The sequence below is a fragment of the Neopsephotus bourkii genome, unplaced genomic scaffold, assembly GCF_033783945.1.
Source record: "Neopsephotus bourkii isolate Nb327-2 ecotype Australia unplaced genomic scaffold, CSIRO-AGI_Nbou_v1 NB_168, whole genome shotgun sequence".
NCBI lineage: Eukaryota > Metazoa > Chordata > Aves > Psittaciformes > Psittacidae > Neopsephotus > Neopsephotus bourkii.
The window spans coordinates 13314625-13330566 of NW_026900684.1; the positions used below are offsets into that span (position 1 = coordinate 13314625).

Genomic DNA, 15942 nt, shown 5'->3' on the forward strand with positions numbered 1-15942 from the left:
TACAGTGTTTTGGCACACCTGTTCTGACACACCTGTTCTGTGGAGTATAATGGTATTCATGCAATTGCTTGCATTTGCAAGACATTAAACCATCTGCATCTCTCATGATTTCCTGTCTGTATCTGTCTGTATTGCTGTCAGGATTAAGGGATCTATGGGTGAGGACAGCCATATGTACAACAGTGAAGGGGTGCTTCAGAGGTGGCTGGGCAAAAGCTACAGTGTTTGGGTGTTTGTCTATCAATTTAGAGTCTCAGTAATTTCCAAGTCATTATAAATGTCTCCTCTGGCTATTACGGTCTCTTCTCTTTCTTTTCCTCCTTCCACTCTCTTTATGTGTATTAACATATGAATTTCCAAGGAAAATTGCATTTGGGCACTTATTTTTGTGTTATTTTTCTGTTCTGTGTTATGTTTCTGTTCTTGGTGGCACTGCTGTTCTATCCATGGCATGTGAGAGCGTCATCAACCTGATGGTTGCACATTTTTCTGGCGCACTGATGAAGATGATAAAAGATGATGCATTTTATTTTACCTTGTTATCATGAATGTAGAACTCATGGCATAAGAACTATAGAAGCTTCCAAATACAGCAGGGGTGAATTTCTGAGTGGTTAAGGAGCCATTGATATGCTGTGTGACATGGTAGCACCTGCCAAACTTATCCACACAACTTTAAGCTATATTGAGTTCTAAAGTACAAGTAAAAGGGGCTGATGCTTTCACTGCTCAATATATTGTGGACTTTGCTATGGATTTCCAAGCAGTTTTTTTTTTATTTCCCTACCTATGCTTTTAACCAAGAAAGTCTGTGCTAACAGAAACAGTTAATTTTTTTATTTAAGCCAATTGCAAATATCCTAAAATCGTGAATTGCACTTTTCTGCTCCAGGACAACATAAATTGTTGGCTTATCTACTAACATCAGCTGTCTACTAGAGAGTGATAGTGGTCATGTAAGTACTCTCTGTTCAGCCAAGCTAAAATACATGAGTAGGACAGGAAAATTGCTGTAGCTACCACAGGGATCACCAGGAGTAAAGCACAAAGTTTAACTGAACTTCCCCTTCTGAGTTCAGCCCATCATGACTGGAGTTGAGAGCAGAACTGGGATTGCAGCTGGGGCAGGGCAGGACAAAGGCGAAACTCTTTTTAAGAGCTTTAATTGCTCCCAAGTACTCTGATCCCCCTGTGTCTCTGTGAGCAGGTCTCTAGGTCCTTTCCTGTACCCCAGCTGGGATGCTGCACAGTCCTCCAGTTCCATAATGGCCTTTGTCCTGGTGGCCTCTCCGAGTCCCCTGCCCGCCAGCTTATTTCTGGTGGTAGGCTAGACACACAGGCATGCTTGTCTGGTGGGAGAAGGAAAGGGGCCAGAGAAAGGAATCAGTGGCAGGCCTTGGCTTGCTTTCTGGCTGGATCTGGTCACAGGATGTCAGCAAAAAAGGTCTGCTTTAGCCCATTTCTGCTAGCCCCCTCTTCTGATATACCTTTCTTGTCAATCTCAGCAGAAGTCTGTGAGCTTGTTCCTTTATTTACCTATCCTGCCTGTTGGTCATTCAGGTTTTGGTTTGTTTTTTTTCCCCACTTACAAAATGTTTGCATTCAGAGAAATGGGACCAACCTTCTTCTTTGGCTTTAAAATTCCATATGCAATAGCTGTATTTGTCTGGGTGTTCAGATCGATACTAAAGCTTTTGTGTATGTTGCAGAGAGTAAAATGGTTGTAAGGAGACTGGAGGTATACATGACAGTGGAAATTTAGCTCAGAATCTTCTCTCCAGTAGACCAAAACGCATAGAATCAGAGTTGAGATTGCAAAAAAACTTCTGTTTATGAACACAGTTCATTCTTTATTACGTTCAGCTTTGATCTCTCACAAAGCATCCACAGGTAAATGAAGGGTTAAGGTAAAATCCCTTCTTCCATGTGGACAAAGACCACTTTTCCTTTGGAAAGAAAGCCCTTTGCAAGACTTGAATTGAATTTTCACTGCAAAAAGGATAAAAGTCTCTAGGTCAAATGCTGTGTAACCTGGTGACTGTAATGATATAAGGCTGTTGATAATGCCACAGTCTGTCTGCTCAATACTACCTACATGAACTACAATGAATATAAGGTTCTGGGTTTTTTTTGTTGGTTTATTTACTTTTTTAATACCCCCCATTTTCCCAGACTGCTGTACAGAGCCCAGTAAGCTTAGTTTTCATTCCTAAGTAGATGTATCAGAAAATGAAGTATTAGCTAGGAAATAAACTGCTGGCGCTGTCTCTTTGTATATAACTCAGGACATATGTCAGTTCTTCTATACAGATATTTAAGCCTTGTGATTGTAAAACTCTAGCAAGGGCTAGAAAATGCTCCAGAGATTTTGTTTTGAGGTGACAGCTCTGAAATGTGCAAGTTTAACTGCCACTAAAGACTGAAATCTGTTTGGTCCAGTAAGTACTGTTGTAAAACTAGGGGCAGGAAGAAGCATTTTTGAAAGTTAGCCTTCTTGGTGACATTGCATTAACATTTTAGTACAGTTGTGCTCCTTCAGAATGTGGCAGGACAGCAACCAGTATTCAGACAAGAACTGCCATACTGGTTCAGGTTAAAGTGTAAGCATCTAGCTTTAATGCTAACTATCTCCAAAACTATACATAAGCAATTTAGGGGAAATTTGTTATTTCCCTATAACAAACCAAAACAAAATATAAAAACCAAACTAGCCAACAACAACAACAACAAGCTCCAAAGCAACCTCAAACAAGGAAAACAAAGCCAAATTCATACCTTCAAAGCAAATTTATACCACCTCTGTGCTTTGAAGTGGCCAGTGGTTTTGATCCAGGTTTAGCACCTGGAAAAGGCTAGGAACCACTGCAGGAGTGCAGTAAAGGTATGTGTAGGCAAGCAGCAGCTTTGCTATGCCAGTGGTCTCTGCTGGGGTCTGCACACTGAAGCACAGTTCAGTCTTGCATGAGCACGACTGCAGGGAGGTGGCACTGTTGTATTGAGGTTTGTACTTCTTCCATGTATCAGATGCTAGCGACCAGCTCTGAGATTATTCATTGGAATTGAGGCATTTTGATTTTAAATGTCATTCTTTCATCTGTTGTTCAAGGTAAGCATTTTAGTAGAGAAGGGTTTTATTTTAAAGAAGTGCTGAGAAAAAATAACATCTTCACAAGCAAGACGATTAAAAATTGGCCCAAAGAGCTGCATTGTTTAAATGCAGAGAATAGCTTATTTAATCTTAAAATAGCCTTAAGCTAGGATTTATTGCCATAATTCACAGATGTATGATGGATTTAGGGCCATAATTCACAAACGTGTGACTGGAAGATCCTTCTTGCGTTACCAAGGCTGACTGCTTTCATATACAATCTTTTCCATGTAATCATCTTTTCAAGTTTCTTGAAGTTAATCCTCAATGCTGCTGCCTTTCTTATGCTCTTAATTTATGGGAAGTCTGTTCCATAACTGCATTCCTCTAAGTCTAAGCAACTAAGAATAGCTGAGAACAGCGTAAGTATTAAAAACTAAAGTCTGGGGTTTTTTAATTCTCTCATCACCAGAAGTATGCATCAGGTAAAGTTAAAATGAATATTCAGCTTACCTGTCTACTAACATGTTTTGGCTGTGCTGCAATGAGATTACTTCAGATGTCATTTGCAAGCAAACAGAAACAGAACTCTTCATTCCTCTGAATCTGTAAAAGTAACATCATTATGAATTTTACAGTGATGATGCACATATTACTGTAATGTGTATTATAAAAATAAAAGGATTTGTTAATTTTATTAATTACTGCTTTTTTTTTCTTTTTGATAGAAAGAAACCGAATAAGTTCATTGTACTATTTTAAAATTCTAACTTTTGTTTTTTTCATTACAGTGGGAGAAACTACAGATGACAACAAGTGAGAGGAGGAAAATAGTTTGTTCAGTCACATTCCATGTAATTGCAATTACCTGTGTTGTTTGGTCATTGTATGTTTTAATTGACAGAACCGCTGAGGAAATTAAACAAGGCAATGATAATGGTAAGTATCTTCTGCCTTCCTCAGTCTTGTTGATAATGCAATGGATGGCTTTGAGAGGCAGGTATGTAACCAGTCACATTCCGTTCTTAAATAACAGCTCACTTGATACATGGCTACATCAATTGCTTTAATGCAGAAGTAATGAGTGCATCAGTGTTAAAAGCTTGTTATGGCCTGCAGAGAGACCTCTACTTAGTGTAATCATTGCCATGGCTTAACTAGTCTGCTGGTTTTTTTTAGGTTAATCTCCCATTATCTAGACATTTCTGAAGTTCAAAAAGCGAGTCAAATGCAAACAGCTCAGTGCAAGTTCAGGTCAAAAAAATAGAGATTTGTTTATATTACCCACCTGAACCTTGATATCCTGTAAAACACGATAGAGCCCCTTCATCAACAAGCTTCCTCGTACAAAATTCCAAGAGACTGTGTTCCAGTTCTGTTAGGCCTTCATGTAGGACTTAAGAAATATGGAAAGCCATCCCTGCATCCTTTTGAATAGAATTTCACTGTGAATGCCAGTTGCTTTTATTGTGAGGGTGGTCAAACACTGGAGCAGAAAGGTTGTGGAGTCTCCATTTGTGGACATACCAAAAACCCAACTGGCAATGGTGTAGCAAAACGTGTTTAACACAACTAGGTTTCTTTGTACCCTATGTGGAAACTGTGTTCCAAACTGAACTACTGTTTTCCATTTCAAATCTCAGTCTGTTTGGTCTTAAATTTAGTCTTAAATATGTTCACAGTGATAAAAGGCTTTTGAGTTTCTATCTGAATTAATTTTAAGTGCAGTAGAAGGACAAAGGTCTGTAGCTTTGTGCTATGCTCTGAATTTAACACAGAAAGCAAAACAGGCAGAGCTTTGTGCCTTGATAGATAAATATTTGATGATACTCCTGATGCTTGCCTTTCTTCCCTATGAAAGGAAAATGTGTAACAAGCCTCAGTAACTCACAGATGACTGTACACTGTATAGTCTTGGTTTGCCTTCTTTCTAGATGGGTAACCCTATTTTCCATCTCTCAAAAAAAATGGCCCTAAGGACAGGACTAGGAATGGCTTTGAACTTCTATTTATGAGTACAACTATGTGATCCTACTCATTAAAAGGGGGAAGGTATTTCTGTGGATTAGCTGAATTTACACAACAAAACAGCTGACATGAATTTTTGTTGTTATATAGAATGCATAATAATTAATTCCTGGTAGGCTGAAAATATTTATGGTTTCCATAAAATTCAGTGCCTGCCAAATGTAATGGATGATTCTGCACGCTAAAAAGTAGACAGAGATACACCTTGAAGCTACTTAAACCATGTAAAAATAACTGTTTATCAAAGTCTTTTGCCCCATGTGGGCAGGGGTGTTACTTTTACAAAATCAAACCTCTAGGAGGAATAGGACAGGGAAGAGCCATATCTGTAGTTTGCTTTTCTCTTCATTATCTCTCTTTAAATGGGAAATGCTGGGGAAAAAACAGTGAACACGGGAGGAAAAAACACTTTATAAACATCTTTAGAGGAGAAAATCTGAAAGCCCTGAGCACTAGTACTGTTTGTTAATATTGTGTAAGTTTAAAAATCTCTTTTTAGCATGTATCTTAAAATATTTAAAGGTTTGTTTTATTTTTCCTCTTTACGAAAGCATATAATACAAATAAATGAAAGTGTAAACCTCGTCTTCGGTAAAACTGTCACTGGTCAATAGAAAGGACAATTTAAAATCTATTTAAAATATTCTAAAATTTATATGGCACCACTGGTAGGGAATCAAGTTTCACATAATTTTGTTCTGCGTGAAGAAGTAGGTCTGAGCTTTACCTCTCCTAATAAATCTCAAGTTTGTTAAAATACAGCAATTCAAAATTCAATGCAAAATTCACTGTACCATACCAGTTAAGCAACAAATGACACTTTCTGTATAACCATGGATGAAGCAGCAGCACATCTTTAATTCTAAGAAGTGGAAGAAACTCTGAACGAAAGCGGAGCTGTTTATTCAGCCTCTTTCTTCTGAGCTCAGCACTCCAGCTGTGACTTGCCGATTCTAAGTGCCTTTACCCACTGATAGGCTTAGTCAGATGCTAAGCGTACTGTTTCCACATTTAAGAGCAAGACAGAGACAGTGATATTTAAACCCAGTTATTAAAGGAGAAAATAAGAGAAAGAACACATCACTGGATGACACCTCAGCAAAGTGTTCTTTGTTGCTTCTTCTGATTTCAGGAACAGGGGATTGAAGAAAGGTATGACAAACATTTTGTGAACAAATTTAACAAATACATAAGGATTTTTCTCTGGCAAGTTCAATTAAGTAGAGTAATAGCAGTTTAGGCAGATACCAAGTGATTTTCAAGGTTTTTGTATGCTTTCATTTTGCTGCAAATTAAAAAAAAACAGCTAGCACCATCACTGAATAGATTGTTACTATTTCAAAGTACTGCTATGACAGAGAAAACTACAGCTATCAGTGTTATCAATCATTATACTTCCTTTGTGCAAGTGGCCTTTCACTTATTATTTGACCAAATTGTGGTGAACTCAGTTGAAAGTGGGAGGCAGATGTAGTTTCTTGTCTGGCCTATGGGATGGGAAACTGCTGCTATTTTCTGCTTGAGTCACAACTGCCCCAACAGCATGTACATACCCGGAATTCTTAGCAAATAAGGGGCTTATTTCCAAAATATTTTACTGAAACTCAGTGCTTGATATTCAGTGTATAACAACAGTAATTTATATAAATGTTTTATTTTAAAGGTGTCCTTGAATGGCCATTTTGGACAAAACTCGTTGTGGTGGCCATTGGATTCACGGGGGGCCTGGTCTTCATGTACGTGCAGTGTAAGGTGTATGTTCAGCTGTGGCGCAGGTTGAAAGCCTACAACAGAGTGATCTTTGTTCAGAACTGCCCAGACACCACCAAAAAACTGGAGGACAAGAACTCTTTGTGCACTCAGACCTCAGATATCAAGGACGCAGTAGTGGTGCCAGTAGCACAGACAAGTACAAACTCTCAGCCAGAAGCTGAAGAAATGATGTCTGAGGTCATGCCAGTTTGACAGAGGCAGCACTGTTTCTTCCTTGCAGAATAAGGTGTAGTGTTTTGTACACTACAAATGCTAAAAGAGAGCAGAAACGACTGTGCATTTTTTTCAGTTAAAAAGAACAAAAACCACACAGAAAACAAAATCCTACAAGGAAAATGGATCCAGCAAAGCAACTTGTTACTGTATGGAATGTGACCGTTTGTGAAGTAGTTCCTCAATTAGTCACCAAGTGTAGTGAAAGTGGAAGTAAGTGTAGAAAGTGCAATAGAGAACAGGTTTAACAGACAATGCCAAACCAATGTGACAATAGTAGTTTTTTTTTTTTTTTTTAATTTAAATTTGATGGCTGGGAAAGTAGGAAGAGACCTGATAGAATCATTTTGTTTACGGAGAACAAAAACCTTTAATCTGTTTACTACTAAGAGTTGTGTATTTGCTATTTATCTTCTTAAAAGATACACTTCAAGAGGGTACCAGTCAAGTTATACGCATTAACTGAAGTACAAAGAGCTGTATCTCAGTACTCATTCTCTAAGCCTCATATGGTAACAAACATTCATGTGACTACAGTGGAGCCTGAAAGTTTGGGCAGCTCTGTCAACTGAGGATATTTGAGACATTTGAAGGGTAGTATTGTTCTGAATATGCCTGAATTTTTGAAAAGTAAGTAACTCCAACCAGTATAAACTCATGTCTCCATAAGCTACAGATATTTTTTTAAGTACAGCTGTCTGCAAAACAAAAACAGGAAGGAGAGAATGTGTAGGTACGTATTTAGAAGAGCAGCTCAGCTGTTCATTTTGCTTTGTAAGAGTGAATTAGACATAATTTGGATGCACAAAGATGTGAGGCAGAACTATAAATGAATAAAAATGCAGTTCAGTGCAAACCACACACAAGTAGGTAGCATATTATCAAAGGTCTGAAAAAGGATGACACACTGGGAAGATGGAAGCCAATTTTGGTTTTATTTTTTAAGATTCGTGATACAGGACAGTAGACGTAAGAGAATATACTCACATATTTTAACAGAACATTAGTTTTTATCTCCTTGTTCTGAAAAGTTAGTTTTTATCTTCCTGACTGAAAAAATAAATCAATGGTTTCCCTCTGTACAGGTAAACTTGAGGTGTTAGAGATTTACAGTTCAGTTAACTTCTTTGTGTTTTGAACATCCTCATATAAAAATGAAGTGTGAATAGCATTAAAAGGTGCAATAGATAAATGAATGTAGATGTAATACTGTGTCCAACAGGGTGAATTATATATAAAGAGCCGTTTTTGTGATTCACTTCTCATATCTGTGATGTTTACCATCAGGACACAACAGCAAGTATTGACCTGCAGTAGTTATGTACTGGCATGGATAAGTCTGGGGCCTGAAAGTAATATATATTAAAAAAAAAAAAAATTGAAGTTCTTTTTTTGTTTGTTTTTAATCTTTTATTTAGGTAAAGGAGGAAAAGCAAACAAGCAAATAAAGAACCAGAGTAAAGAGGATAGGAAAGGACAGGTTCATTCAAAGGGGCAAATCTGCCACAATTACAAGTGAATAGACTTCTACAGAAGCCTTGGTAAATTTCCTCTTTACACACTCAAATATCTGTAATTAATTAACAGAATAAGTCCATTCTTGCAATTATCCAGGGTGCTGGGCCTAAGATGTATTAGAGTTCATATATTAGGCGTTCCTTTGTGAATGTGTTCACTGGCTTAAGGCTCAGGGAACATTGGAAGTGGCAATATTAGCAAGAAATGTGTCTTTTATCAGACCATTATGTTCTTTTATATTGGAATTGCTCATGTAATTTTGCTGTGACTAAGTGATTGTCATCTGGCTAGACAGAACCCAAAATCCTGGGGCTTGAACAGGCCCTAAATACATGTTAATACTTACTGTTACTCCAGGTGAATTGGATTAATGGTTAAGTTTTTTCACATAACAACACACACTTTACGTATAAAATAACTTTCCAATTATACAATTTCAAATTAAAATTATAGCAGCTTCTCATTTGAAATTACAAAGAAGAGTAAACAAATCATTTCTCTGTAATTGTGGAGAAGGCTTCAGAAGGCCTTCGGAAAACAATGACAGTACTGAGAAATTCTTCGTAACTGCACGTTTAAAACAGCCTGTAAAGGCATGGTTTTCAAAAAGTGTAAATTCACTTGCTAAAAAGTAAATCTTAAATCTGAAGTCAGACACTTAAAATTACTAGCTGCATCTAAATGTTTGGGAGGATGTATACAATAAAACCTGATGAATCATAGCAAAATTGACTGACAAGGAGCATTATTATGGAAGAAAAAATAACAGCTTTATGCAATAATCAGAGATTTTCTTACAAAGTGACAGTAAACCTGCTTCCTTAGCCAGCTTGTTCTTTGACGTGCGATAGCATTATGACCCCATTGAAAATACATTATCCCCCATTTTGGCAGTTTACTAGAGACCAATTCACATTGGCTTTTTTCTTTATTCAAGAATTCAACTCAAAGAAAGTACCTGAGGCTTCTGTAGTATCCAACAAGATTACTGTACATTTTTTTAAATATACTGAAGAGTTGGCCACAGAACAGACAACTTAACCTACAGATTTTATACTGATGACTTCAACTTCAAAATGCTATTTTGGCACTCATCTCAACTACATGTGCAACCAAGCTTACAGTTAGTGAAATACAAGAACAGAGAAAGGCTTCAGTTGAAATTCGTCCTCTCCCTTTGAAATATTGATTTGGATAGCAGGAAAAGGAGCAAAATGGGACACTGTCTGCTAAGACAGACAGCAAGTCTGCAGCTCGAAGCAGTCTTTAACCTTTTAAAGCATTACAGTATTAGCCCGTGCATCCCTCTACCTTCTTAGGTGCACTGGATATTCTAGAGCTTTCGGGGATTTCATGCAGGATTGGAATTTGCTTGTGAAGCGAGATGCTACCTCTTTAAGAGGGCAAGGAGCTATTCACACCACCATGCCTTGGATACAGGTCTGCATGGATAAGGTGCACAAATACAGACACCAGACTGCTGCTTACCAGCCAATGTTTTTTCATTCCTACACAAAGCACAATTTTCTCTATCAATTTAATAACCACAGGATTCTATCCTGCAAAAAAACAGTATGCTGAAAATTCTAAGATACATTCTATGATTTTTTAATGAAAATTACATATAAAATAAGGATCCATAGCAAACTGCCTGTGTAGCCACAGTGCATTCTCAGGCAAAGATGCTGGCAGTGGAATTTAGCCTTGGCTAAACCCACAAGGGCAGAACCTTGCACTGAGCAGCCATTACCAAGAGCAGCTTAATCTGCATTCTTGTTTAAAAAGTTTTAATGTAGGTAGAAGTAATCTGGTTTCAGATCAGATCTGGAATTTTAAAGTACTCTTAACCTGTGAATAAACACATTTCCTGTTGTAAGTTACAAGCATTATAAAATTTATTTCAAACTGGCGTAAATATACCACTTTTGACTCTCATGAGCATTACAAAGATTCCCAACTAGTCCAACTGTGCCATTCACACACTGCTCTATCTGAAGGCAGTGTTTATTTTTGTTGTGTAGAAAAAAACAGTAACTCCCCATCACCAGAACAATCTATTTATAATTAATTTCTAATAATGCAATGAAACTTACTCTAAGGTGAAAATATTTTACTGTGTATAATATTTGGAACTACAAGTTTGTGTTACTTGTTTAACTCCCTCTCTTTTGCAAAAGAAAAATTGTGGTTGAATGTGTATTGAAAGAGAGAAGACAAGGGAAACAAAAGTAATGTATCGCTTATTGTTGTGAAAAAAAATGTATTTGTATTAAACAAATGACCTAAATTACTGTAGTATTCTACATTTGTCACTTTTGTTATAGAGAGCATCACATGCTGAACATGAATTGTCAAGACCAAACTCCTGCAAGAAAGATGAACAGTACACTTAGCTGTGTACTTAAGGTTGACAAACCTGCAAACTCAGAGTGGCAATTCTGGGTACCGTGCCTTGGCAGAATGCTCAGGAAAATACCTCACAGTACAAAAACACTTGAAAAGAACTACGGTTGTTTAACTTGAAGAAGGGAAGACTTGTGAACAGGCTTCAACTGGATAAAGAATGCCCAGAAAACAACCTGTTTACATCCATAGCATAATGGGAAACTAGTATAGGGATTCAGCTATAGGACGATAAAAGGGAAAAGTGCTTCCTAAGGAAAGCAGTGTTTTGGAATGAACTGTTTGTTATGTGTGACTGGGGAATGTCCAACAAGTTTTAAAGCTGGGATGGACAGTTAGATGGTTTAAAGCTAATCCCACCTTTGATTGTCAGAATGGATCCTGTTCTCCTTTTTATTCATCTAGACTTCCACTTTTCCAAAAACCCTAAAGATGCATTTTTTTTAAATGTAAAGAAATATTATATATTATAAAAGAATCTGTACTTTCAGTCAGGTGTAAAACCAGAGGAAGTACCCTATCTCGATAAATACAGTGTTCCAGCTAAACTACAAATTTAGCTTTCTTAAGAGCGTTGTACCCACCTACCCTATATCATTCCTTTAGATTGTCGGCCTGGGAGAGAGTGGACTAAGTTTCAAAACTTCACCATTCTAACTGGAGTAAGTCATCATACGGCTGCTAAGAATACACACTCAAAACAGATAAATGAATGTTCTAACACATTACATTCCCTACATCCAAGGCCAACAGATCGTTCATTTTCCTAAAATTGCCCTAACTAGCTCACTGTGCAAATCAAAGATGGATTCACAAATCCCTACAGATGAAACAGCACAACCAAAGGAGTTCTAGTAATAAAAAACTACTCATTTCCATTTCTTAGCATATGGAAAAACAGAGCCAAATTTAGTTTTAGAATGAAAAGATTTGGGGTATATGTCACTATGCCTTCTGGCTTTGCACACAAATGTTCGAACCTCTTGATGGAGGGCACCATTAAAACACAAAACACATTTCTGTCCAGTTTGCTATCTATATACATATAAACAAGGGAATGCGCTGTATGGTATTTACTCACACTCTCTCCTTCTCCTGCCCCCCAATAAAATATTGAGGCTGCTATGCATGAGCTTTACCTACAAGTTTAAAAAAAAGTCAGTTAACAAACAACTCACCAAAAGTACTTTGTATGGTGTGCTATGTTTCCACCGCCTATGACATGGAGCTCAGAAAATAACCTTGGATAAATTTTACACCATGGTTGAGAACAGAATGATTCCCGTCTGCTGCAGGCTTTGGGCTCTGGGACAAATGTGCCTTCCTATTACTTGCAAATATTTATGACTGAGTCACAGTTATCACACTGAATCCTTTCTTTTTTAAATGGCTCAGAGGTAATACACACGAAAATATAATAACCGGCACTATTCCAAATAAAAAACAAGTCAGAGTAATTTTTAAGTGTTAACTAAATTAGGTCTTATTTTAGCAATGGGTAACTGCTTTTGAAAGCCACATGGGAAAGTGTCCAGCCTTTATGGCACAAAGGATAACTTTTCTTTAGGGTCATCTAGTTCAATAAATGGCATGTTAATTCTTTTTTTCCTTCAGAACTACCATATAGTTACAATGCCTTTCAACCTTGTGCAGTTTATTAATTTGAAGAAATAAGGCTATAATGAAGCATGGATCATTACATCTGTGTATGCATATATCTGGGAACATGGTAAACAACATATTCTACAACATTTGATAATGGTTCACAAACAGCATAGAAGTCAAAGTAAAGCAGCAAGATTTAGACGGGTTATACAAAAAATAAACTCAGAAAAGAACAACAAACCAACAAACAAAATCTTAACAGCTTTCAGGAGCAAGCCTGCTACTTACAGGAGTCGTGAAGAATGCAGTCAAAAGAACAGTCTAGAAGACAGTTCAGCCAAAGGTTTTGGCAAAACTTGAAGTACCACTTTACCTGAACGCTTGCTAATACGTTTTGAGAGCTGGAGAAAAAGAGGAATATTTCATTTAAAAAAGTATGTGTGAGAATTTTGGGCTAGTTCATATCCTAGCAATGGGCATTGTCACTTTACAAATTTTCAAATCAGCATGTTACTGTCCTTCTTGACTATGTATGAAGTTGAACATGAGCTGACAGTAGAATGCTGCTACCTTTCTATATTTATTTAGAAAATGCTTCTGGTTTTAGACTAATGCTGGCATTTTGGTCTAATAACTCAGTTTAAAGTTTACATAGTTTTATTTTTCATTTGTAACAGGTAACTAGTTACATATTAAACTCCTCCTTTTTATGAAAATAAGGCAGTACTTTCAATACAAGCAGTTAAGACTTAGGGAACTCGATTACAGGACCTCTACAATAAGTCTCCCACCATCAGCTTATTTATAGAATTTCATTATGGGAACACTGCACAGGATCTTGCTTAGCTGTATTTAAGGCAACAGCTTAAACTGTTACGCATAAATCACAACGCCTCATTGGCAAAGTTTCTTACCTTCATAAAACTTCTGGGAGAAAGTCTGGAAGTCAAGAATAATGAATTTTTACTCTTGAAGGAGCTAGAAGATAGAAATATGATCTAGGCATTTTATTATTATTAAATTGTAGTCTAACATACACATTTTTGGATACCAGATTCTGTCCTCACACACAACAGTGTCATTACAGAGATAAGTAAATATGCTATTCCAATCAAAGACAAAAAAAAAATAAATTGATCACACATAATGTACTGGTTAAGTATCTTCCTTGAACTATTTAAGAATGGCTTATAAAATGATTCATATACATTGCATTTTTTACTTTCTGCATCCCATTGCACATACTGGAGTTCCATAAGGAATACTCTAGCATAGAAAAAAATATAGCATGCTTTGGCAGAGCTAAAAAAATAACAAATACAATGCTAAGGCTAAGTGTTTCACTGTATGCTTGTTTTTCCACATCAGAACTGTAGAAGTCTCATCCATTTACAGACAACTTTTTGGAGCAGATTGGAAAGCCATGAACAATTCTATTAATTCAGTCATTAGTTTCCAACACTAAAAAACTGTAAATTAATCAATCTACTGCATGCAATCAGCCTCGAGAAGGACAGTGTTTTCTGAGTTTATGGGGGTTTTTTTTGGTTGGTTGGGTTTTTAAAAAATCAACACTTGTTTTGTTTACATAAAAAACCCCATCCTGCTGGAATTAAAGTCAGCTGGTTCTTCCCAGCTGAGACATCAATAGAGTAAGTTTCAGAATCAGAGTACAAACAGCAACCCAAATGCTACTGAAAGTCTGAATGTAGTTCAACCAGCTCCTTAGCAAAGTCTTAGCTTTCCAAGGCTGGCTGGAGTAAAAGTCTAGCTTAGTAAGTACACTGCAAAGTGTAAAAACTTAGAAAGCACATTTTAAAAACCCCAAAGTTCTTATATAAAAGTGGTTTTCCATGTTGAAGTGTTCCTTTTTTGTTTGATTTTTTTTTTATTTTATTTAATAGGAGCCCTTACAATTAAAGGAACTTGAGTTTTAACTATTACAACTTTGCAGTCAAAAATGAAAAAATATTGTGAAGCAATATCTGACAATTTAAGAATTAATTTCCATAACATTAATCTTTAACCATAAAAGCCCATCACAGAAAATTAGAGTATTTAACATTGAAGTCTGTAACCCTCAGTTACAAATTAAGAGAATTTTGAGACAAGTTTGTAAGAACTATCAAGTTTGTAAGAAACTTCACAGAAATATTTCCCATTCCCACCTTTAAAAGCACCTGCTTTGTAGATTTTAATTTTAAAGAAACAGAATAATGACTCAGAACTCCTGAGATCATTCATCATTTTTTCCCACCATAGGGAAGAAACTCATCAGCATACAGAACCCTAATAGCTGACTTTAAAGCACAGGCATGATTGGATTATGAAACTGATAGAAGAGATTGCACTATCGTGTCTCAGTAACACATATGAGGCAAAAGACTCCCTCCAGGCCTCTCGGCACCAAAACTCAGAGCACAGAAATTAAAACTAAATCAATAAATATATGGCTTTTTTCTTTTTTTTTCTTTCCCATTGCCACATTAGTATTCTGCAACAAAACTCATCCGGTAAACTGGCACATCATCAAGTTAAGTCTAGATTACTTTTCAATTCAAATATGAATATTTGACAGCTGCATATGATTTTTTCTGATAATTCAATATAAAAAGTTCACACACAGAACCTGTTCTTTATTCATTACTTATGCAGTAGTTCAACAAAACATTTTAAAAGTCAGCTAAACAAGCAGAGAAAACATGGCCTTCAAAGGAGAAAATCCACACTCAACAGTCCAAAATGTAAACATGTTCTTGGTGTATGAATAACAAATATTAAAAAAGAAATCACTTCAAATATTTGACTATCACATCAACCACACAAGCCATAATTACTTTTTTGTAATGTCTTATAACTGAACTGTTTCAAGGAATAGAGAACATCTTATTCTTCATATCTTTGTGATATGATCTTTTTTAAAGCATTCACCTGTCATTACTGTGACAAGTAGTTATCTTACTCCTTGTTTGCCTTTTGTATTTTACCCAATGTGATGTGAAAGTGACATTTTCTGCAGTGTTTCTGCTTAAAATTTCAAAGCACATCAGATGTTGTATACAAGCAAAAAGTTAAGATGAACCTTCTGAAAAGCAGAATCTGTCAAAGCTCTGAAAAACACATACACAGCTTTAGTTCAGGCCAATTACCCTGGCTCACCTTCTGCTAGAATTATAGTCACAGAATGATTTCAGTTGGAAAGGACCTTAAGGATCATTTGGTTCCAGCCCTGTTGCCACAGGCAGCAACACCTTCCACTTAGACCAGGTTGCTTCAAGCCCCATCCAGCCTGGCCTTGAACACTGCCCAGGGAT

At 36.7% G+C, this 15942-nt stretch overlaps 1 protein-coding gene across 2 annotated transcripts in view; it reads left to right on the forward strand.

Annotated features, from left to right (window-relative positions):
- MARCHF1 (membrane associated ring-CH-type finger 1) overlaps positions 1–10911 on the forward strand; it is a 238428-nt gene extending 227517 nt beyond the window's left edge. For both annotated transcript variants that reach the window (XM_061373239.1, XM_061373248.1), the window contains 2 exons: positions 3880–4027; positions 6780–10911. In XM_061373239.1, the coding sequence (XP_061229223.1) occupies positions 3880–4027; positions 6780–7081 (450 nt within the window). In that variant the 3' untranslated portion in view covers positions 7082–10911. The remainder of the gene's footprint in view (positions 1–3879; positions 4028–6779) is intronic.
- Positions 10912–15942: the final 5031 nt, after the last annotated feature.